The following is a 24,207-nucleotide window of genomic DNA, read 5'->3' as shown; positions in this document are numbered from 1 at the left end:
CTTCTACTAAAGACTTATCACAAAGGGTTCCAAGACACAAGACAAGAACCCTCAATTATCCAACAAATCTTTAAAGGACCCTTGAAGAACCATTTTTATCTAAGAGTGTATGTAAAAAAAATTGATTTTGAGTGAGGTAGACTTGCATTACATGTTTATCATGAAGGGTTAAAAGTAAAACCCCTCCAATCTAAGAACCATTGAAGAACACTTTTTTCTTCTAAAATATGAAGGTTCCATTACAAATCTGTAGGGCTTCTTATTGAAATAAGGTTTTAAGATTCTTTGCAACAAGGTGGAAACTCTGGCATTCTGATGATAACATTCTCTATCAAACGCCAAAAACTTTTTAATTTCTCTGCAAACCCCATGACTTCACCTCAATTGCAGAATTGTGGAGAAGACTATTAGATATTGCTTTGTTGTGTCTCTCTCAGTACACTGACACGAAGACATTGCTTTGTTTGACGTTTCGGGGCTGAGAAAAACCCAAACCGGTGCTGAGGGACTGCTGTTGCACGTCTATTGTGGTCAGACAGTAGACTGGCGGGGTCTGCTCCGCTTTGTTCTCTCTGACCAGTCACACGTTGCCTTTCATCTTGAGCGCCAGCAGCTCATAAGATACTATCCATCATTAGAGAACTGTCCGTTGCCTGTAAGTGCCCAGGTGCAGCTGAGACACTATATCAAAGAGTTTACTATTCTAAGCTTGTTCTTTCTATCTTGCAGGGCGTACTTATTTTATAACACCTTGCTATTACTGTCAAGCTGCAGACACATTTCCAATCACTGGAAAAGCACTGTGGCTAATCAGCTGCTCGGGCCGAGCGCTCGACACTGCCTTTAAAGTCATCAAGGGATCTGAGATGTGAATCTGCATAATGGGATTCATTGCAGGTGCTGTTTGATGAATACAATGATGAAGCAAAGCTTATTACAGACTCTCCCTGCTTCTTATTTCTCTCCCTTCCTACACAACCTGTTTTTTCCTGTCCTCTTATATACATCTTATATATGCGTGAAATTGGCCAAAAATCAAATGTACACAATTTCCAACTTGCTCCATAATCTATTTGATGTCTGCTGGTTACTTCTTTAGTTTTGCACTGCAGCTGTGAAACTACTCCAGTTAACAAGTAATGTCACCCAAATTATTGCGTATCAGTGTGCTGTTATAGGAAAATAATCAGCAACGTGGTGTCGACACAAAGTGAGGTTGCTGGTACCCCCTGAGGTTGATTACTTCTTATAATATCATGCCTGCAAGTGTTTTATTACTCTTAAACCACAGCAAATGTTTGCTACATTTAATATTGCGGAACATCCGCAAAACAAGCTAGCTATTGTTATCTATACGTTGCAAGCTACTTGTTAAGCTATAAACAACCGTTCCCTCACTAGCCTCTGTTTCATCTCTCTTGAAGTTTATAAGACATAAAAAAGCTTGCTTGCATGTTAGCAAGAAACTGGAAAGCATAAACTCTTTCCCAGAGGAGAAAATTTAAGGTTATGGCTTTACCTCTGACTGTTACAAAACTCTGACTTTGGAGACTCCTTCCATAACTTATTACAGAAAACTTCACCATATCAAAAATTATACAATTCTGTTCAATAAGTAACACCTTTTTATGTTTATTAAGCTTAAATCCTATGGTGCATCCTACATACAAGTCCCTGTTAATGAGCAGTTACTATAGAAACAATAACACATTAGAACGAGCACATTAATATAAACCTGCGATTTGCAGCTGCACTGTTGTCAGAATTGCTGTTATAGAACACTGACCAATAAAAATCCAGAATTCAAAAGTACTGTCGTATAATTTTAATATAAATATCCATAATTAATCTTTTAAGTAAAATAAATTGTGAAAAGCCATGCAAGTACATAGAAAGTAAGCTTTAAGTGCAAGTAACATTACAACAGACTTTATTCAGTTCACTGTTTGTGTGAATGTGTGTGTAAATGTAGCAATTATATTATCAAGCCTAAACCAATGAAGTGATTAAAAATGACATTCAAGTAGAAATCTTAATTCATACATAAAAAAATACATAAATCATATAAAGTTAGTAAAATCGTGTAAAAATGTCAAATCTAACAAGCGTAAGGCAGGATGAGGAGGAGAGACAGATGTTACAGTGTCTCTGCGTTCAGAGGAGAGGTGAGGAGTCTAAAGCCTGCACTCTAGAGGCGAACAGACGCACGTTCTTCTCCACCTCAGCGTTCAGCTCCCGCTCTGAGGCTCTAGGGTTCCTCCTTACAAAATCCACCACACTCTGGATGCATTCATTCTGTCAAGACATGATTAAAAGTCAACATCGCTCCATATCTGCTACTGATGATAATGATCTGGGGAAATGGTTTTCCAGGCTTTATAAAATTTCATTTTTTACTGATTAAACCTTTTTGGTGGAATTAACTTGAGTGCACATTTGAGTGTGAAAATTGTCACAGCAGCTTTTCAGAAAATCTCACTGGAGTTAGCAAGTGGGGCAAGTGACAGGCAAGTGTTATTGAGTCGTAAATTATAAGAGCCAATTAAGTTCCAATATGCAAATGTAGGTCATTACCAAAAGTGGGCGGGGCACATTGTTTGGGAGCATTTAAAAATTGCATATATTTATAGAACCTGGATTTCTTAATGAGGGTTAAAATGTCAGCATTTTTGTGCCTTTTTCTGTTAAATAACAGCTTTTTTATGGCCCTGCCCCATCAAACAATGTAAAATTATTTATAGAAAGTAATTTTAAAAAATATCATGCACTCATTTTTCCATTGAATTATATTAAATGAAATTAGCACCAATCTGATACTGAGTATTGTTATCATGCCAATACTGACCTGAAACACTAGATAAATATTGGATGAAATTTTTCCATCTAATCCACTGGTGTATTTTTGTATTGTGATTTTCACTGACACAACAAGTGTATTTGAACAGATACAAAACACGCTATCACGTCTGTGGTGCTTCCCATAACAAGGCAGTATGGATTGTTAGCCAATATTCAGAGCTGTGCTCTCAGTATTGTATATTGTATGTATATATATATATATATATATATAAAAACAGCATTGGGGTATCCATGCTTATCCATACTTATAATATTATATACTACTGTTCTTAATCAGGTGGCACAGTGATACAGAGGGTAGCCCCAATTACACAGGTTGATCCCCAATTCGTTCCGGAGCTCGGATTACCATCTGTGTGGAGTTTCACATGTTCCCCCTGTGTTTCTCTGGATTTCTTCTGGGTTCTCCAGGTTGCTCTCACCTCCAAAAACATGCCAGTATGAGGACACGTGTGTGAACGTGTGTGAACGTGTGCGAATGTGTGTGAATGTGTGTGAATGTGTGTGAATGTGTGCACATGGCGCTCTGTGTGTATTCCCACCTCACCCCCAGTGTTCCCTGGACAGACTCTGGATCCACCACGACCCTGACCAGGATAAAGCGCTTACTGAAGATGAACGAATGAATAAATGTTCTTAATCTTCAGATAATATAAACTGCAATAATAATGGGATTGACAGAAACACCTCACCCTGTAAGCATCCACTTTTCCTTGACCTGATAATCTATTAAGGACTTCTCGGGCCACCTGCATGCCAGTTACAGCTGTGAGGAACTGTTTACACTCCACACTGTCAGTCTTCAGCCAGCCAAGCAGAGCTAACTGAATTTAACACACAATGCACAGATTTACAGTTAAGAAGCCAGTATTATCACAAGCATGGCATTCTCATGCTGGCAGACTAGCAGCATTACATGAGAATGTTTAATGTTTGTAACTACATGATGATTATTATAGGATATGTAGTAATGCCCATAGATTTAGAGTTAATAATGTACAGATGGGGTCATAAGTTTACATATGCCTTGCAGAATCTGCAAAATGTTAATAATTTAAAAAAAAAAAAAAAAGAGGTATCATAAAAATTGCATTTTGTTTATTTAGTACTGCCCTGAATAAGCTTTTTCTCATTAGAGATATTTACATACATTTAGATATTTACATATTATTGTGTCCACAAGACACAATAATAACTGAATTTACACAAATGACCCAGTTTAAAAGTTTACATACGCTTAATTCTTAATTAATTCTTAATACTGTGTGTTGTTATCTGGATGGTCAATGACTTTTTTTTATTTTTTGTGATAGCCGTTCATTGAGGCCCTTGTTTGTGCTGAGGAGTAAAACTGCCCACTGTTCTTCAGAAAAATCCTCAACATCATGGTCCTGCACATTCTTTGCTTTTCCAGCATCTTCTGCATATTTGACTCCTTTCCAACAGCGGCTATATGATGCCGAGATCCATCTTTTCACACTGAGGATGACTGAGGGACTCGTACACAACTATTACAAACGGTGCAAACATTCACTGATGCTCAAGAAGGAAACACAATACATTAAGAGCCGGGGGGGATGTAAACTTTTGAACAGCATGATCGTTGTAAATTATTAATAAGTTATTATTTATATAAATTAATAAGTTATTATTTTGTTTAAAGATCTCGTTTTTTTCCATTTATTACTGCCCTTCAGAAGCTACATAAGATATTTACATGTTTCCAAGAAGACAAAATAATAATAATTCACATTGATCATCCTGTTGAAAAGTTTATAGATGGATCTCAAAATCATGTAGCCGCTGTTGGAAAGGGGCCAAATATGCAGAAGATGCTGGAAAAGCAAATAAATGTGCAGGACCTGGAGGATTTTTCTGAAGAACAGAGGGCAGTTTAACTGCTCAGTACAAACAAGGGACTCATGAACAACTATCACAAAACATAACAACTGTGGTTGATCATCCAGGTAGCAACACAAAGTGTTAAGAATCAAGCGTACGCAAACTTTTGAACTGGTTCATTTGTGTAAATTCAGTTATTAGCATAGTCATGTGGACTATATGTAAACATCTGTAATGTGAAATAGCTTATTTAGGACAGTAATAAATAAACAAAATGCAATTTTTATGATCCCTCTTATACATACAAACATATATATATATATATATATATACACACACACACACACACACACACACACATATATATATATAAAATTATTATTAGCATTTTGCAGATTCTGCAAGGCATATGTAAACTTACTGTTTTATTTATGTGCTTAATTATAAATAATTTGTATAAACCTTTATTCTTTTACTATTTACTCTTTATTATTAATATACTTGATATAGGCATTTGTATGTTAAAAAAAAAGTTATTAAGTAGTTCTGTAGGCCTGAAACTCAAAATGTAGAGAGAAAGAAGCAAAACTGATTCATTTGTATAAATGTTGGTTTTATTTCAAGCCTATTCCAGCTTTGATATAGCTTGTTAGATTTGAATGTTTTATTATTCTACTCTATGGCTTTGATATAGTTTATACTGTAAGCTTTATTAGAATTTGACTCACCTGCTGAATTAACTGAGCGTCTGTCATCTCGCTGCTCGAGCTGCTCTTGCTCGACTCCGCCATTTTTTCCGCCTGTGTTAAGAGAACGATTTATAATAAAGACACTTGTTTTACATTTACTTTCGGTAAAAAAAGAGTAATTAATAAAATAACGTTTTGCTATTAGTTATACCAGACGTTTTTCACTCACCTCCTATTTCACTTCCTGTTTACACTGACTGCTTTCTCTGTTGGCGAGTTTTAATGGCGGCTGTCAGTCATCAGCGCCCCCTTGTGGCTCAGCTCGACCAGTGCACTATAAAGCAGATAGAACGCTTCTGTCCAAAGGTAGTTTTTTTTTTTTTTTTTTGATACATAAGATGATTATATATATATATTTATATATAATATATATAAAATTCTAAATTTCCACCTGCTCAGTACTGTGTGGGTGTGTCAGATCTCCTGCTGCCTCCTAGCAATGTAAACAACCTGAAAGACAGGTGATGTAGCCAGGATTAGTTTGGTTCAGACACACAGGATTAAGCATGATTATTGTGGTTCAGACGCAAATGATTAAGCATGATTATTGTGGTTCAGACACCCAGAATTAAGCAGGTTTAGTGTGGTTCAGACACAAATGATTAAGCAGGATTAGTGTGGTTCAGGTTTAGTGTGGTTCAGACACAAATGATTAAGCAGGATTAGTGTGGTTCAGACGCACAGGATAAGCAGGATTAGTGTGGTTCAGGTTTAGTGTGGTTCAGACACAAAGGATTAAGCAGGATTAGTGTGGTTCAGACGCACAGGATAAGCAGGATTAGTGTGGTTCAGGTTTAGTGTGGTTCAGACACAAAGGATTAAGCAGGATTAGTGTGGTTCAGACGCACAGGATAAGCAGGATTAGTGTGGTTCAGGTTTAGTTTGGTTCAGACACAAAGGATTAAGCAGGATTAGTGTGGTTCAGACGCACAGGATTAAGCAGGATTAGTGTGGTTCAGACGCACAGGATTAAGCAGGATTAGTGTGGTTCAGACGCACAGGATTAAGCAGGATTAGTGTGGTTCAGACGCACAGGATAAGCAGGATTAGTGTGGTTCAGGTTTAGTTTGGTTCAGACACAAAGGATTAAGCAGGATTATTGTGGTTCAGATGCACAGGATTAAGCAGGATTAGTGTGGTTCAGACACACAGGATTAAGCAGGATTAGTGTGGTTCAGACACACAGGATTAAGCAGGATTAGTGTGGTTCAGAAACACAGGATTAAGCAGGATTAGTGTGGTTCAGAAACACAGGATTAAGCAGGATTAGTGTGGTTCAGAAACACAGGATTAAGCAGGATTAGTGTGGTTCAGACACACAGGATTAAGCAGGATATCAGTGTGGTTCGAACGCACAGGATTAAGCAGGATTAGTCTGGTTCAGACACACAGGATTAGTGTGGTTCAGGATTAGTGTGGTTCAGACGCACAGAATAAGCAGGATTAGTGTGGTACAGACGCACAGGATTAAGCAGGATTAGTGTGGTTCAGACGCACAGGATTAAGCAGGTTTGGTTATGGTGGATTTCTCTTCAGGAAGAAAAGGAGAACGGACGTTAGTCCTGTGCTCAAAAATGGTGAGGCTGTGGAAAGTGTCCTCAGTTTCAAATTCTAGGGGGGTGAACATTACAGAGAACTTCTCCTGGGCCACACACACCTCCACTGTCATTGGAAAAACACAGCAACGCAGCAAAGTCTGTCTTATTGTCTGTCCTACTGTCTTACTGTATCATTACAGTAAATTTACAGTTGTTTAATTTACAATTTTAGATTTATGTTTCTGTGTTTTAGCCATATGTTGTTTGAAAAACTTAAGGAATACCATCATAATCTCATTGATTTGCACAGCAGTACAATGACAATAAAGTCTTCTTATCTTCAATTTCAATTCAATTCAATTTTATTTGTATAGCACTTTTAACAATGGACACTCTCACAAAGCAGCTTTACAGAAATAAATACATTCAGGATATAAATTGTAAATGTGTGAATTTATCCCTAATGAGCAAGCCAGAGGTGACTGTGGCAAGGAAAAACTCCCTGAGACAACATGAGGAAGAAAAATTGAGAGGAACCAGACTCAAAAGGGAATCCATCCTCATCTGGGTGATAACAGATAGTGTTAAATAAATCCCTTCTATAACTGTGTACTACATGGACAAATAGTGCAACTGTGTAACCAGTAATTTCATTACAGTGCCGCTGCTCGTGACAATCGCAGTCCCAAGCCATCACAGTACAATTCCCCATATGAGATCCCCAAGCCATCTCCACGGCCCCCAAGCGACACCATCCCCAGCAATCCCAATGATCTTCAGGCTGTCCATGTGGGGCCATCCCCAGCAGCATAGACCGATCTCCAACCAGTGAGAACTCCAACCAGAAGTAGGATATCAGGATGGATCAGGCAGGTCCGGAGAGCAGAAGGAGTCAGGATCACTGGTATCTCTTATATTTCTATTTATCTTTTCTGAAGTTGCTGGTCAAACGTCAGTATTAAAATATAGCAACATACTCCAACCTTTATTCAGCCACATTTTACTACATGACCACACAAAGGAAAATACTTCCAGGGTAACAGAGATCCGTATGAGTTGGAGTGTTATGCAGACATACACCAAGCTGCTAGTTTATCAGGTACAGTTGCTAACAGGTCAATTTATAGGTTTAAAATGACTGACTGTACACTCGTACTAGCACCACATACACACTATGTCAGTTCACTGCTGGACTGAAAATAAACCACCATCCAAATAACATCTGCTCAGTGGTGCGCCCTTTCAATTAATAGACAGAATAAAGGGGGGCTAATACTTTTGTGCATAACAACCAATGGGCTGAAGGAAGTAAGTGTATGATCTATACGGTAGGTGGACCTGATAAACTGACAACTCTATGTACATTAACCTGTTAAAGACATCAGGACAATTGCTAAACACTGTTTTCATTTGTAAGATTGATCAGCATTATGGTGCAGTGTTTTTGGCACCTCAAGAAACCCTGTTTGTCCATCAGCTTCTTAAATCTACACTATATAGCCAAAAGTTTGTGGACACCTGACCATCATGTTCATGTGTGCTTTTTGAACATCCCATTCCGGATTTAGTCCCCCTTTGCTGTTGTAATATCCTCCACTCTCCTAGGAAGGCTTTCCCCTAGATTTTGGAGCGTGGCTGTGGGGATTTGTCCATTCAGCCACAAAAGCAGTAGTGAGGTCAGGCACTGATGTCAGACGAGACAACCTGGGGCGCAGTCAGCATTCCAATTCATCCCAAATGTCGTCAGTGAGGTTGAGGTCAGGGCTCTGCGCAGGCCACTCGAGTTCCTCCACATCAACCTTGGCAAGCCATGTCTTCATGGAGCTCGGTTTGTGCACAGGGGCGTAGTCAAGCTGGAACAGGTTTGGGCCTCTTAATTCCAGTGAATGTAAAATTGTAATGCTACAGCATACAGAGACTTTCTATACAATTGTGTGCTTCCAACTTTGTGGCAACAGTTTGGGGAAGACCCACATATTGGTGTGATGGTCAGGATATATATATTGGAAACATATAAATATATCAGCTATCCTCCTTGGTCTTGCTGAAGAAACCCAGCTGTTTGGTGTTCACATCTCGAAGTTGCTCCAGTTGCCTCTGGGCTCGTCGACATAAATATTCTATATGCATCACATCTGTCTTTTGGATGGTGGCGTTTGTGCGAAATTCTTCCCGTATTCTGGGTAAAAAACCGGGTTTGTCCTGTCCAGCACGCAGGAACTGACGGTACAGAGATAACACCTGTTTCTGAAGCTTGCTGTGACGCACCATAGTGGAGATGGAGTGAGCGGGAAGGGAGAAACCTAAAGAAAACAGAGAGGGGACAGCTTGAATATATGCACAAAGCTATGTGGGGTGAGTACAAATATTATTAGGTAATTATTGTTATTATTATTATTATTATTATTATTATTATTATTATATTCCTAGATCTCAATCTTTCATATGTTGTGTCCCTGCATGAAGACAAACTTCTTACACATACTCTACCTGACTCTACCTAAGGTTTCTGATTTATTCCAAGTGTGATGCTGTGCTGTTATAATATGAATGTGTTATATAGCTGTGCTATATAATATGAATGGTGTAGTAGGTGAAGAATAAAAGACTTGGTGACAACAAATTACCAGTAGAGACCCACAGGGATCATTAGAGTTTCCATTAAAACCAATACGATTCCCATTATAACCATTAAAACCATTATAAATGCTATGAGGGGTTCTGTTGTTTGTTTGTTTGTTTTTTTTCCAGCAGGATTCTGACCAATCAGAACCCAGAATTCAGCATTGCTGTCTGTAATATGAATATCTCACATTTAAATATCCGTCTGCATTCTGTCTAAAAGGTTAATTTCAAATATTTTCCCAGCAACTTCCTGATGCTGAGCTTGTGAGACACAATATGACCAAATGTCACGTCCATAATGCTGAAACTGCACACTAATTTATCAAACACAGGAAGTGAGCTTGTGATACTTTACCTGCTGTGTCAGTGAGGTGTTACTACTTCATTCGCAAAAACTCGACGACAAATTATTTTGCTCATATTTATTAAATCTCTCAACTCACTTTTCAAAACGACTACCAGCTACTTAGCAGACTAGCTGCTACAGTATTCATACATGACCTTAATTGTTTTGCTCGCCGCTGTGATGTGAGAAGGCGATGATATTTCTGGCTAACAGCGCCCTCTGGTGCTCTGGCGGTATGAACACTGTAACTACTGCGCGTGTTTTCACATACAGTTCTCTTTGACTGAAGTCTATACTCAGTCCTGTCCTGAAAGGGAACTAGCTGCAAATAACCTCAGTGCCTTTGGTGTTCATAATAAAAGTAGACTCAAAAAGGGACATGTTGTAAACATTTGATGAGATGAGATGAACACTGATCACACCATGATTCTTTTACCATAGTGTAATATCTGTGTAACACTGATTAGTGCCATTCAATATGGCTGCTTTACATGATGCTGTTGTTAGCTGAGATGCTATGGTTTGGCTGAAAAACAGAGCAGGCAAAACAGATCTGAAATCAAATACCTGAAGCATTTTTGATGCTGAACCATCTAAATCAACTCATGCTTCATACTACTGACTGTAGTACTGGCTTATGTGAGTGGAGTAGACAAAATACATGCATACACTATATACTGTATACACACACATATAAATATATATATATATATATATATATATATATATATATATATATAAACACACACACACACATATATATATATATATATATATATATATATATATATATATTAAGGGCCAAACAGGAAGTAATTATATGAAATCTGAATATATATATTTATAAATATTTACATTTTATAAATGTATTTATGCATTTATATATTGCATTTATGCATTTATATATTATAAAAGAATTATAACTTTATATTCAGGATTTATAAATATGTATTCAGGTTACATATTTATTTCCTGTTTGGCCCTTCACAATATGCATACTGTGTATGTATGTATGTATGTATGTGTATATGATACACATACTGTATACTAATAGTAATATACAGTAACAATTATTCCTGTCACTGACACAATACTATTATTACTGCTGCCTAAAAATTATGCTCTGTAGCATAATTGCTAGTGCCACAGTGGCTCTATTAGCTCATGTTTCTACTTAACACTGCTGACCTTGTTGTGGGACCACAAAAGCTGAGTCATGTATCTGGGACCACTTGAAACGGACCAAGTGTAAAACACCCCAATAAAGTCTTAGGCACATATGAAGAAATGCTGTAAAGTGAAGATGCCTTCAAAATACATTTCTACATATAAAAAAAACTACTACTACTATAAAGAGCAGTAAACAATACTAAACTAAACTTTGACTCTCGCACTTGCTTCTATTTTTTTCAGGTAATCCCTGAGCCAACATTTTTCTTTTGTTCAAAAAATGGTCTATTACATAATGTTATCTTCTGCTGACATACATTTATTTTTGGGTGCAAAAAAGTAATATTTGGAAATCTAAAATCTTTTTACTGTTGTATCCCACAACATTCACTCAACCCTGTCACCTGAACACATTCAACCCAATACAATATTAGGAACATACCACAAGTCAAATGTTCAACAGGAAGTTACATCATCTGAATTTTTTTTTTCTGGAACATCACAGGAAGAAGAAAAATAAGTTCTCTCATTCTTTTATCTTTAATTTCAATAATATTGTGATGGTCATTTGAAAGTACAACTCTGTTACCCAAACTGTAGATACAAAGAAATTATGTAAAAAAAAAAACATTTTAAATAACTTGTTAGAAAGTCCTTTAATGTCTTCATGGCATTAACATGGATGCAAGTTAAACTCATTTTGTGTATTTGCTTATTTCATGCAAAAACACCCTCAACCCTGTTACTCATTTAAGTGCAAAATGCAACCGTTTTCAACAAAGAAACCTTGTAAACATTTAATCCAATCACAATTGTGACACATTTTGTAAAGCTCTAAAGCTGTAAATTATTTTCATGAATAATATTATTATTCTACTAAAAGGTAATCTATACGTTAAATTATAAGTTGCCTTTATTTTATATGAACATTTTTACATGAGTGATGTAATTGGTCACACTGGCCATGAAAGTGTCCCAACAAAAATATCCAGCATGATTTGTCCAACATAATAAAGTTAAATAAAGAATAAATAAAGAAAAAGCAAAATGCTAAAATGTTTTCTTTTATTTAGAAAATACTTACTAGAGTATCCTGTGCATTCCAGTGTGTTTACATCTACAGTTTTGAGAAGTGCAACAGTGCAAATGCTGGGCCTTTAATAGGCCTGTAACGGCAACGCTATGCTAATGAGGAAAGAGATTCCTCAAATGCAGCCCTATTTCATATAGAAGTATTACTATTATTCTTATTTCTTCTTATAAAAAGGCAGTATTTCACTGCATTATATAAGTGCATGTAAATACGAGTTAACAGCCATTACTGGGTGTGTATATATCGTAGCACAGCTTCCATATTGATTATTATTGCACTCTTGATAGAAGCAGTGTAAACTCCCCAGAAACATGATGCTAACGTACATTCATTCTCTGTTTCGTACACACAATCTAACATTACTGAAAGGTAGCTTGAGCTTATTGTGTATATTATTCAGTATAACACAAGTCCCAAAAACTATCAGTTATACTGTATTTCGGTTTAAACTGAGCAATAAGGCAGCTTTACATATTTAGCTTAGATTCTGAGAGGTATGTGGAAGGTTCACAGTAGAGTAATTATCATCTACAATCCCAGATATTCCGCTAAGAAGACCACCAGCACTTTGGTGAGATTCTCCACCGTATCACTGTGAACCTTGTCTGCACTGTCCTCCACTGTATGCCGATATGACGGGAAAGGTGTAGCAATTATGTGTAGCACTGGAACCCCTGCAATTAGCCAAAAAGAACATGGAACAAGGAAATATTCAGCTTTTTTAGGAATAATAAGGAGCGAAATGTTTAAGGACCATTGATTTAGGCTAAACTTCTCATACTTACCTTGCTGAAGGAAAGGCAAATGGTCATCATCTACCGGCCCCACAGTTATATCCTTTCTGAAGTATGCCTGCTCACTGGGGTGGGAAGACAGCAAGCCCAGCTTATGGAGTCTCTTCTCTTAGACAGAATCAGTGATACATTTAGAACAAAATGACCATTTTATTAATTAAAAAAGTGATTCAGTATAACATACAGGATCTTGAGGACTGCTACATGCTGGGACCTTTATTATTTATTAGAATATTGATAGTTTCATTTGAAGCCATTGTAAAATACTCATTGTACACAAACTTGTGTATGTGTGTGTACAACCTGTGTATATTCTTTTTAAAACTACTTATACACATGCTCTTTCATTTGCCCTGTGTAGTCTTTGTTTTCAAATTGGAGCTACTTAATCAACTAAATAAAATAGTTATTTTTAATGATTTTAATTATTTTTCAACTAAATAAATTATTATTATTATTATTATTATTATTATTAGCAGTACTACAGTGCTATTAGTAGTAAACCTCTCACCTGTGGACTTTTATATCTTATTACAGACAAAGCACAGCTTTAACTGATTCGTGAGATTCTGATTCATCTCCGTTCAGGACTAAAATTCCTTCCTTCATTACCTGCCAATACAAGTCGATCAAACCAGCGAGCGCTGTTGTCAAAATGATTCACAAATGTCGGACTTGGGGCACCGATCAGAGCCAAGAGAATGAAGAGATCCTGTTAAATGAAAAAAAAACATTTTGTTAATATCAGTATAGTTGAGTTCAGTAAAACAAGATAAAAGTTCATAGAGGTACAGACAAAGAAAAAAAACACCCACACACTCTTACCACAGCATGCAGCAGGGTTGTGTGTTCAGAGCCTGGAGGATGTGGAACACGGGACATGTGTTCAGCGAGATGTCGGGAACCGTACAGAGAGTCAGAGGCCGTCCACTCCTCAAAAGCCTCTGCCCCGTCAAAGAAGACCAACTGCAGTGTCACCTGAGCCATCTTCACAAAGAGCAGACACAGGAAGAAGAAGCCTTTATTTTTTGTCACATATACATTACAGCACAGTGAAATTCTTTTCTTCACATGTCCCAGCTTGTTAGGAAGCTGGGGTCAGAGCACAGGGTCAGCCATGATACAGCAGCCCCAGAGTAGAGAGGGTTAAGGGCCTTGCACAAGGGCCCAGCAGTGGCAGCTTGGCAGTGCTGGGGCTTGAACCCCCAACCTTCTGATCAGTAACCCAGAACCTAAACCAATAATCCTAAAGATATTTCTATCTGGACTCCCCCTTCCTGTATCATACAGCCATTCCTTACCACAGCGATACATCCTTTCCACACATCTTCTTGATCTTTATCTGTATTTCATAGCATTTGGTAGTTAGACATTACGTAGCAGATGTAGAAACTACTACTAAGATGTTATAATTATAGGTTGTTTCTTGTATGTGGTACCTTTTGGACCTCCTCAAGACATTTAAAAAACCTGTTAATGCCTTTACGGTGCGAATATGTAACCTACATATACAGTCTCCTCTGAACGTAGTGAAACGGCAGGGTTGATTTTTTTGTTTTTGCTATACACTGAAGACGTTTAGGTTTGAGATCAAAAGATGAATATGAGACAATGGATCAGAATTTTAGCTTTCATTTCCTGATAGTTACATCTAGACGTGTTAAACAACTTAGAATATGGCACCCAATTTTAGTGTGTAGCAAAAACAAAAGAATTGACCGTGCTGTTTTCAGAGGAGACCAAACACACACACATATACTATATATTTTCACAAAAGACTTTATTAGGAACATCTGTACACCTACTCATTCATGCAATTATCTAATCAGCCAATTGTGGCAGCAGTGCTATGCATAAAATTATGCAGACCTGGCCAGCAGCTTCGTGTAATGGTCATGTAATCATCAACCATTAGAATGGAGACAAAAAAATATGATCTCAGTGATTTTGACCATGGCATGATTGTTGGTGCCAGACGGCCTGGTTAGAGTATTTCTATAACTGCTGATCTCCTGGGATTTTCATGGACTACAGTTTCTAGAGTTTACTCAGAATGGTGCGAAAAACAAACAAACAAAAAAAAAACATCCAGTAAGCAGTAGCTCCGTGGATAGAAACGCCTTGTTGATGAGAGAGGTCAACAGAGGTTGGCCAGCCTGGCTGACAGAAAGGCTACAATAACTCAGATAACCACTCTGTACAATTGTGGTGATCAGAAAAGCATCTCAGAATGCACAACATGTCGATTCTTGAGGTGGATGGGCTACAACAGCAGAAGACCACGCCAGGTTCCACTTCTATCAGCCAAGAACAGAAAGCCAAGGCTGCAGTGGGCACAGGCTCACCGAAACTGGACCGTTGAAGACTGTGAGGCTGATGGGCTGATGAATCTCGATTTCTGCTGAGATCCACAGATGTTAGGGTCAGAATTTGGCGACAACAACATGAATCCATGGACCCAACCTGCCTTGTGTCAAAAGTCCAGGCTGGTGGAGGTAGTGTAATGATGTGGGGAATGTTTTCTTGGCACACTTTGATTGTTAATATCAATCAAATATCATTTGAATGCCATAGCCTATCTGAGTATTGTTGCTGGCCATGTGCATCCCTTCATGGCCACAATTGACCCATCTTCTAATGGCTACTTCCAGCATGATAATGCACCATGTCACAAAGCAAAAGTCGTCTCAAACTGGTTTCATGAACATGAAAATGGGTTCAGTGTTCTTTAGTGGCCTTCCTGGTCAGAAGGTTTTATATCTTAGCTCATTCGCAGGGACTTGCTCCACATAAAAAGATTATAGAAGTGTGAAATTGTTGATATGGTGAAGTTTACAGTAAGGAGAAATTTATTTAGTATTTATTTTCAAAGAGTCTTACAGACAGAAAAAGGTTCCTTATGAATCAATACTGTCATGTCAAAGTGAGACAGACAGACAGACAGACAGATAGATAGATACAACTTTATTGTCACTATCATGTTAATTTTTCCCATCATCTATGTTGTCTATCAGTGTGTTGAAGTCCTGGTCCTGTAGTACCCCTGCCCTGCTCATTTTGGAGTTTTTCCTTCTTCCAACGCACATCATTCAACCAATCATCTTAACAAGCTAATTAACACGCCCAAACTGGGCTGAAGAGTGTAGTAGAGCAGGTATAACTGTGTAGGGCACGGGTACACCAGGATCGAGAAGCTAACATTAGACAGACAAAGAATGAATGGCATCAAAGCTTCTAAAGGAAAAAGACAGATAGAGCTTCTTAGTCAGTTAGCTATGAGATCCATCAGGCTGAACAGCATGCATGGCATTAGCTAACTAAAAATGTTCATGAAATGTCTGCAAGTGGGCACAGGCTCATAGAAACTGGAGAGTTGAAGATTTGAAAAAGACCAGGAGACATTTTTCAACTGCCCAGTTTCTATGAGCCTGTGCCCACTGTAGCTTCAGATTCCTGTTCTTGGCTGACAGGAGTAGAACCCGATGTGGTCTTCTGCTGTTGTTGCCCATCTACTTCAAGGTATGGTGTGTTGTGTGTTCTTTTCTGTTCAGCTGTATAGAGTGGTTATTTGAGTTACCACAGCCTTCCTAATGTTATGGAATATCCAGGAACAAGGTACACTTGTGGCCAAGCGTATGAACATCCCATAATATGTGAGTATTGAACATCCCATTCCTAAACCATGGGCATTAATATTGAGTTGTACCCCATTTGTTGCTATAACAGCCTCCACTCTTCTGGGAAAGCTTTCCACTAGATTTTGGAACATGGCTGTGAGGGCTTGTGCCCAGTCAGCCACAGGAGTGCAAAAGCTGAGAAAGACTGGTGGGCAGCCATCATTCCAATTTATTCCAAAGGTGTTCAGTAGGGTTGAGATCAGGCTTTTGTGCAGATCATGTCTTCATGGACCTCGCTTTGTGAACAAGGGCATTTTCATGCTGGGAAAATATTTGGGCTTGGCCCCATAGTTCCCATTGAAGAGAAATCTTAATGCTACAGCATACAAATACATTCTAGACAATTGTGTGCTTCCAACTTTGTGCCAACAGTTTGGTGAAGACCGACATACTGTATGGCTATGAGGGTCAGCTGTCCACATACTGTTGGCTATATAGTGTAGGCCATGTTATCACTTACATTATTGCAGCTATAAACAGTTGTTCCCTCACCAGATTCTCTTTTTCTCTCTCTTAAGCTTAAAATAAGACAAAAAATGTTACCAAGAAACCATAAAGCGTAAACTCCTCTTATACTTTCCCATGTCCCAAAACGTACTAACACTACAGTTCATGCTGTCACATCTGGCAATGAATTTATTCTGTAAACCAGCTCCCTAAAGCAAATGTAGGCATTATCCTTTGGGAATGTCTTTCTCCTATAAAGAAACTAAAATATGATAAGACAACCCTTTTGCTAAAAAAGTGGATTTATATGATAGATTAAGGTGACTTAGAACTGTTTGTCCTTCTGTGTTTCAGAGAAGGTCTTCAATTATTCATCTGAATGATCCCAGCACATCATTATTTGCTACAGAATTCCACTGGGAATATGCTAAAAATATAATTTCTCAACCGAGTTCCTCTCACCTCTGTGATATGTAATATGACATCTACAGTGTACATCCAGAGTGAAGAGATTTTTGCCTTCATTAAAAAAGTCACCTTTTTCACCATTATCCACCTTTAATCTGTTTAAAGTTACTCTATATATTTTATACAAGTAAAAGACAAAGGAAGTAAATCAAGATGTTGAAGTTTCCCCACTAAAGCTAGCCTGACTATTACAAAAATATGAGAGTGCACAGTCTCCCTTGTAGTTGGTTATATCTATGTAGTATTACTATTGAGAGTAGGAGCTAACCTTAAGTCAGATAAGTTAGATATGACAGCTAGTTAATTAAATAGACTGCAGTTGCAGTGATATGCTGGAAAACGTGAGTTTCCATGTTGCTAGCTAGATCAAAAGCTTCAGTGTATGCCAGCAATCATCATGAACATTTAGTAGTTATTTACAAAAATTAGGTTGATAACAAGTTTGCTTTTAAATGCCGTGTCACTGTTGTCCTGTGTGTGAAATTACATCATCTTTGGAACAGATTGTGAGAACATAGGGTTGCAGAAAAAGCATATACAACACTATGCACACCCAACAACCCCGACCAAACCCACCTGAAGAACAGGAATCTGAGGATATCATGGGCACAGGCTCACCCAAAATGGACAGTTGAAGATTTAAAAAAAATCACCTGGTCTTTTTTCCAGTCTTCAGCTGTCCAGTTTCAGTGAGTCTGTGTCCATTATAGCCTCAGATTGTTGTTCTTGGCTGACAGGAGTGGACCCTGATGTGGTCTTCTGATGCTGTAGCCCATCCACCTCAGGGTTTGATGTTTTGTGTGTTCCGAGATGCTTTTCTACTCACCACGGTTCTAAAGAGTGATTATTTGAGTTACTATAGACTTCCTGTCAGCTCAGACCAGTCTGGTCATTCTCCTCTGATCTCTTTCATCAACAAGGTATTTCAGCCTGCAGACCCGTCACACACAGGGTGTTTTTTGTTTTTCGCACCATTCTGTGTAAACTCTAGAGACTGTTGTGTGTGAAATTCCCAGGAGAACAGCAGTTTCTGAAATACTCAAACCAGCCCATCTTATACACACCAACAACCATTCTTGACCTGTATGTGCATGATTTTATGCATTATGCTGCTGCCACATGATTGGATGATTGGATAGTTGCATAAATGAGCAGGCGTACAGATGTTCCTATTAAAGTGGACAGTGAGTGTATATGATTACAGACAGAGAAGGCCAACAAAACTTACCTGCTGTTTGAGCATTTTTAGGTGGCTGTCCAGTGCTGTGACCAGCTCCAGCATCATAGCACAAGGAACAGCTGAGTCACTTGCCCCCACGAACACTTGCTTTGGCTCATTATTCTCCAAAGGTATGTTTTTTGTGTCATAATGGCAAGCTAAAAGCAGTCGACGTGGAGCCATGGGGTCCAACACTGCAAGGATGTTGGAGAAGTTGATTGGACCACGAGGGGTTTCGGAGTTGAAGGAATCGATCTGCACTGACCACCCCGCAGAGAGAGAGTCCAGCACAGAGGAAACATGCTGCATTAACACACAGAGAAGACAAATTCAACGACGCAAAAAAATTTGAAGGAATACAACAGAGTTGTTGAACCTAATCTCTATACACACATCTATATTATATGTGTGATTACCACAGACATAAATTACGGCACATTTCCCTGTCATGAGAAAAAAAAATTAAAAACCTGATCACTCAGAAACCACTTATAATGAGAGTCTAAGGGAAGCTGTTGAATTTTATCGAGGTAAAACTATATAATGTGAATAAAAAATAAAAAATGTGTTATACTCAAATGTGTTAGGATGAGACAGATATGAAAGAAAGTCTTACCAAAGCTGTTCTTTTCAGGTTTATTCATAATTCCGGTTTTCAGGTTTATTCATAATTCCGGTTTCTTTCACTTTTCAGTTACATTCACACAAGCATTCTGGTAACAAATGCACAAATTCCATCCTCAAAAAATAGTCCCATCTCTGAAAGGACAGGTCGTACGTATTTAAAAACTTAATTGAAATGCTTTTGAAGAAGAATTCATGAAAGCATTCTACAGCAATGTTCATTCACTCCCCAACAACTGCTCTCAGGTTTATATTACAATTATATTACCGTTTGTTAGTGTGTATCAAGTAAATAGATTTTTTTCTCAGTTTAGGGAAATGTGTGTAGATATAATAACTGCCCGCATGTTCTCTGAAGAATTCCTCTCTCTGAAGAATATATATACTGTATATATACACACATATATATATAAATATATATCATTACTCTTTCATAACTTTACCCTTCGAACAGTACGGCTACCACGAGAGCCTGGGTGTCTCTCTATGAGGATAGGCTGGAGATGGGCATACCACAACCGAGCCCAGTTCACCTCAGAGACCAGCCGCTTCACCTGGGCCGCGGTGGGTTTACTCGGCCTGCGGGTCAGCTAGGAAAAAAAAAATTACACATTAACTAAGAGGTGTGGGATAGAGATACCCAGACTGACATGTTAGATATGTGCATGTGACATTTTGGTATTAAGGTATTAATTGGTAATTAAAGCATTATTATTTAAAATTTTAATTTTATAGTGCACATTGTCTCAAAGCCGCTTTACAGACATTAGTGGCTTAGCCTTCAGTGAACAAGGCAAGGTGAAGACCTTAGAAAGAGCTAAGGTAGAAGAAACTTCATACAAAAAAATCAAAAATGAGAAATAAATATAAATTAAAATGAATTTTTTCAGGTTAGCTCATGAATTTAAAATCCTCAAATCCTCAAATCCTGTAAATGTTAGCCAATTATCAGTGACCATTTACACTAAAACTATGAGTGTTTATAAATATGACTTTAAAATCCACTCAGGTCAATGTTAGCAACAAACAATACAGTGGGAGATATGAATGGCGATGACTTCTTTTTTCCTACTTGAAGATTTCCATACAGGGACTCAAAGATACACCCACATTTCCATCATATATTGAAGCCTTCGTGCCTTCAAGACACGCCCACTCATAGCTGCTTTAATTTCATCCAAAGATTCCACCATAGGTCTAATTTCAGACAGGTCTGTATCATTTCAATTAAACATGCAAAACAGAGAGAGATGTGAGTTACCCACTTTATCATTTTTAAGGTCTGGAACTCTGACTGATAAATCTTCGGATCTTCTTGCATCATGGTCAGAGAGCATTAATCCCAGACTCAGAGTCACTGCCAGCAGCACGCACAAGCTGAGCAGCAGCATTCTCATTCGGCAAATAGGCGGCTGACTGCACAAGCCAAAAACGCAGCTCAGCTGAGTGGCCTTGGTCCTTCTGCGCTTCATCTCAAACTGTGCAGCAAGTAACACAATCTATGAACAGACACGTTAATAGTGAAAATAGTTTCATTTACACTGCATTTACAGTTTTCACAACATCAACTGCAAATTCTATTGGAATATTGGAAGTTTGCTTCTTTAGTATTGCATTGATTAGCTTTGACTATTTATCACAATTGATTAACTAACAAGTAATGGGATCTTACAGCTACTCTTTCAGCACTGTGCAAACTGCAAAACACAGTTTTTAAATGATTATTGTATTGATTGAAGGAAAAGGTCATGCAACACCTATACCACCCATGTCAAAAAGTAATTGTTGCACTAAACTTAATCACTGGTTGTGCCTCCTTTAGCAGCAACAACTGCAAACAAACACTTCCATTAATTGGAGATCAGTCTTACGTATTGCTGTGAAGGAATTTTGGCTCAATCCTCTTTGTAGAATTGCTTTAATTCATCTACATTGTACTTCTTTTCAAGCACAGCGTCTCAAACGGGGTTCAAGTCAGGATTTTGCCAAGGCCACACCAAAAATGTCATTTTTGTTCTTTAGAGCCATTCAGAGGAGGACTTGCTCTTGTGCACCCGATCATTGTCTTACTGCATAACCCCATTGTGCTTCAACTTCAACTTCAAGATCACGGACTAAAGACCAGACATTTTTCCTTCAGAATCTTTCTAATAGTGGAATAATGAATGCTGACCTTATCTGAGGCGAGCAAGGCCTGCAGTTCCTTAGATATTCACTTGGGTTCTTTTGTGACTTCCTGGACGAGTCAGCGATGTGAAATTTGGTAGGCTTGTCATTCCTGAGAAGATTCACCACTACTTGAAGTTTTCTTCATTTGGAGATAATAGCACTCACTGTGGTTTGCTGGTGTTCCAGAGCCTTAGAAATGGCTTTGTAACCCTTTCCAGACTGATCTATTTCAATAACTTTCTTTCTCATCTCTTCTGGAATTTCTTTTGATCACATCATAGTGTGCTGCTCGTTGAGACCTTTTAGCCAACGTTACATTGCTGGAAAAGTTCACATTGCTGAAAATGTGTCAGTGGTTAATCTATTCCTTTAATCCACCAACTCATACTGCAGGCGTAAGCCATATGCACATTTTGAACCTATATGTCTGGTGGTCTGGGAAACCTTTTAGATTTCGCTAGAGCTCAATTCTGGCAAACGGACAAAAAAATTGGCTAAAATTGAGTTCTTCTGCATAATACATACACTATATGGCCAAAAGTATGTGACGCCCCTCCTAATTATTGTGTTCGGGTGTTTCAGCCACACCCATTGCTAACAGTAATCGGTTACTTTAAACATGGTACTGTCTTAGGAAGCCACCTTTGCCACTAGTCAATTTGTGAAATTTCTGCTTTCCTGACATCAGTGCCTGAACCCACAAATGCTCTTTTGCACAGCTTCCCACAGACACACTCCAAAATCTTGTAGAAAGCCTTACCAGAAGAGTAGAGGCTGTTATAGCTGCATATAGCATTCATATTAATGCTCATGGTTTTGGAATGAGATGTGCAACAAGATCATATAGGTGTGATGGTCAGGGGTCCACATACTTTTGGCCAAATGGTGTACTTTAACACCAATACTTTATGAAACCAGGGGTTGAACCAGGGACACTGGAGCTATGAGGTTGAATGTTACATGCTGTCCCACCATGCCAACCAGGTTCGGATCATCAAGTCAAGTAGGATTTATTGTCATTCCTCTCATCACAGACCGTAATGTTAGGAATGAAATACAATCCCCCAGAATCAGGGTGCTGCACTCAGCATAACACAATCTCAGACAACAGGATAATAACACTGTGACCGAAAGTGCAAAGTCAATATATACAATAAGTACCTATAGACAACAGACTATATAATAAACTAAACAGTACAAGACCAAACTCTGCTGCATAGTGGTATTGATTGTGCAAATTCTGTTAACCTTCTGATTTGAAAGTATCTGTATTACAATTACAGAACATTTTAAAATGAACTTTTTAGTCAATGATTATTGGATAGAGAGAACATTCTTTAATAAATACTGTAGCACTGCCGAGCAAAAGTGCGCAGTGTCCCTGTAACAGTTACAGCAGTACTAGACTGCACTAGTCTGCATAAGAACACTGAATACAGTATGTACAGTAGAGCAGAGCACTTACCTGCAGAGGCACTGAGAGTTCAGCCAGTTTGCTGGGATAGAAACAGCACACAAAGCTCAACCTTGATGCAGTCACCTAGTTTTAGGAAAGGACGCTAAACTGCATCGTCCCTGCCATTCTACATGACTATTCCAAAATGCATTTTACTGATCAGTTCATATTCCTATACCATTCGCATGGTCTCTCTCCCGAACAATACACAGCACGCGCGTGCCTCTCTGCTCGAACACTGTGTGACAGCGATGTGCCGGATAAGCTGTCTGTGTGAACCGGAGGGCACTGACTGTACTGCATCTAAAAAGATTCATGGAGCCAGCTGTGCAGCTGTGCAAATCAAATGATTAGCTTATTCGTCTTTGCAGACAAGCAGCACAAGAGCTCGTGCACAAACTCATCCCGTCCTGCACACATCTATTAGGTGCATGCATATATATATATATATATATATATATATATATGTGTGTGTGTGTGTGTGTGTGTGTGTGTGTAATTAAATTGCAGGGGAAACAGCTAAGCATCTTCCTTAAAAAGAGTGGTTATTCATAATATTCATTCATAGTATGAATATATCCCCCCCCAAAAAGTGCAAAATGTCTTTTATTCTGCAAAGGTTTATTTTGTATGACACCACAGATCAGTAATGTAAAGCTGCGTTTTTACAGTGAAAGCACACAAATATGAAAAATAAATCTTAAATAAATCTTAATAACGATAATAACAAATAATAACAAATAATAGTGAATTAAATTAAATTACTATTTTGAGAGAAATATTAGGGACATTTAGGAACAGTCTATATATATATATATATATATATATATATATATATATATATATGTATGTATGTATGTATATAGTGCATTTGTGTGTGTGTGTTCACAAAATTGACTGTGAGCACACACTGTAATACACTGGCCACTTAAAACAGAAGTTCTTGTCATCTTTTATGTCTATAATCCCACTGGTTCGTTCAAACGCGAATCAGTGAGTCTGAATCGTTTAGTGTACCGAACTAAATGAATCAAATCACTAAAACAAATCATTTTCACACATCGCTGCTGTGCGGTCCTGTAATTTGTATATCGGTTGCCTGTAAGTAACACAAGTAAAACAAGCAAAAGA

At 38.1% G+C, this 24,207-nt stretch overlaps 2 protein-coding genes across 3 annotated transcripts; both read right to left on the bottom strand.

Annotated features, from left to right (window-relative positions):
* Positions 1 to 1,810: 1,810 nt before the first annotated feature.
* LOC113543294 (uncharacterized) lies at positions 1,811 to 10,138 on the bottom strand. 2 transcript variants are annotated; one of them, XR_008304048.1, is made up of 7 exons: positions 9,969 to 10,138; positions 7,646 to 9,291; positions 5,842 to 5,900; positions 5,620 to 5,724; positions 5,430 to 5,501; positions 3,552 to 3,683; positions 1,811 to 2,295 (listed from the first exon to the last, which is right to left on the bottom strand). XR_008304048.1 is itself a non-coding variant. In XM_053240427.1 (4 exons), the coding sequence occupies exons 2-4, from the start codon at positions 5,490 to 5,492 to the stop codon at positions 2,155 to 2,157; spliced, it is 336 nt and encodes a 111-aa protein (XP_053096402.1). In that variant the 5' UTR covers positions 5,493 to 5,501; positions 5,620 to 5,724; the 3' UTR covers positions 1,811 to 2,154. The 2 variants fall into 2 exon arrangements, 1 of the variants encoding a protein (XP_053096402.1); XM_053240427.1 differs by lacking the exons at positions 5,842 to 5,900; positions 7,646 to 9,291; positions 9,969 to 10,138.
* Positions 10,139 to 11,461: 1,323 nt separating this feature from the next.
* On the bottom strand, positions 11,462 to 23,454 carry qpctlb (glutaminyl-peptide cyclotransferase-like b). Its single transcript, XM_026941353.3, has 8 exons — positions 23,086 to 23,454; positions 20,717 to 20,950; positions 19,895 to 20,041; positions 18,837 to 19,130; positions 13,842 to 14,003; positions 13,629 to 13,728; positions 13,008 to 13,124; positions 11,462 to 12,896 (listed from the first exon to the last, which is right to left on the bottom strand). The coding sequence occupies exons 2-8, from the start codon at positions 20,921 to 20,923 to the stop codon at positions 12,751 to 12,753; spliced, it is 1,173 nt and encodes a 390-aa protein (XP_026797154.1). The 5' UTR covers positions 20,924 to 20,950; positions 23,086 to 23,454; the 3' UTR covers positions 11,462 to 12,750.
* Positions 23,455 to 24,207: the final 753 nt, after the last annotated feature.

Source organism: Pangasianodon hypophthalmus, chromosome 15 (genome assembly GCF_027358585.1).
Source record: "Pangasianodon hypophthalmus isolate fPanHyp1 chromosome 15, fPanHyp1.pri, whole genome shotgun sequence".
Taxonomy (NCBI): Eukaryota; Metazoa; Chordata; class Actinopteri; order Siluriformes; family Pangasiidae; genus Pangasianodon; species Pangasianodon hypophthalmus.
Note: the sequence above shows the minus strand (reverse complement) of the source record. Positions and strands in the feature narration are given on the sequence as shown.

Bases quoted from the DNA above. Each gene is read 5' to 3' on its own strand.
- LOC113543294 (XM_053240427.1), bottom strand. From the start codon at position 5,492: ATGGCGGAGTCGAGCAAGAGCAGCTCGAGCAGCGAGATGACAGACGCT. The intron at 3,684-5,429 runs GTGAGTCAAATT...TGTTAAATTCAG, and splicing joins ACGCTCAGTTAATTCAGCAG to TTAGCTCTGCTTGGCTGGCT. The intron at 2,296-3,551 runs GTGAGGTGTTTC...ATGTCTTGACAG, and splicing joins GAAAAGTGGATGCTTACAGG to AATGAATGCATCCAGAGTGT.
- qpctlb (XM_026941353.3), bottom strand. From the start codon at position 20,923: ATGAAGCGCAGAAGGACCAAGGCCACTCAGCTGAGCTGCGTTTTTGGC. The intron at 19,131-19,894 runs GTAAAGTTATGA...GTGTTAATGCAG, and splicing joins GTAGCCGTACTGTTCGAAGG to CATGTTTCCTCTGTGCTGGA. The intron at 13,729-13,841 runs GTAAGAGTGTGT...TTCATTTAACAG, and splicing joins CAACCCTGCTGCATGCTGTG to GATCTCTTCATTCTCTTGGC.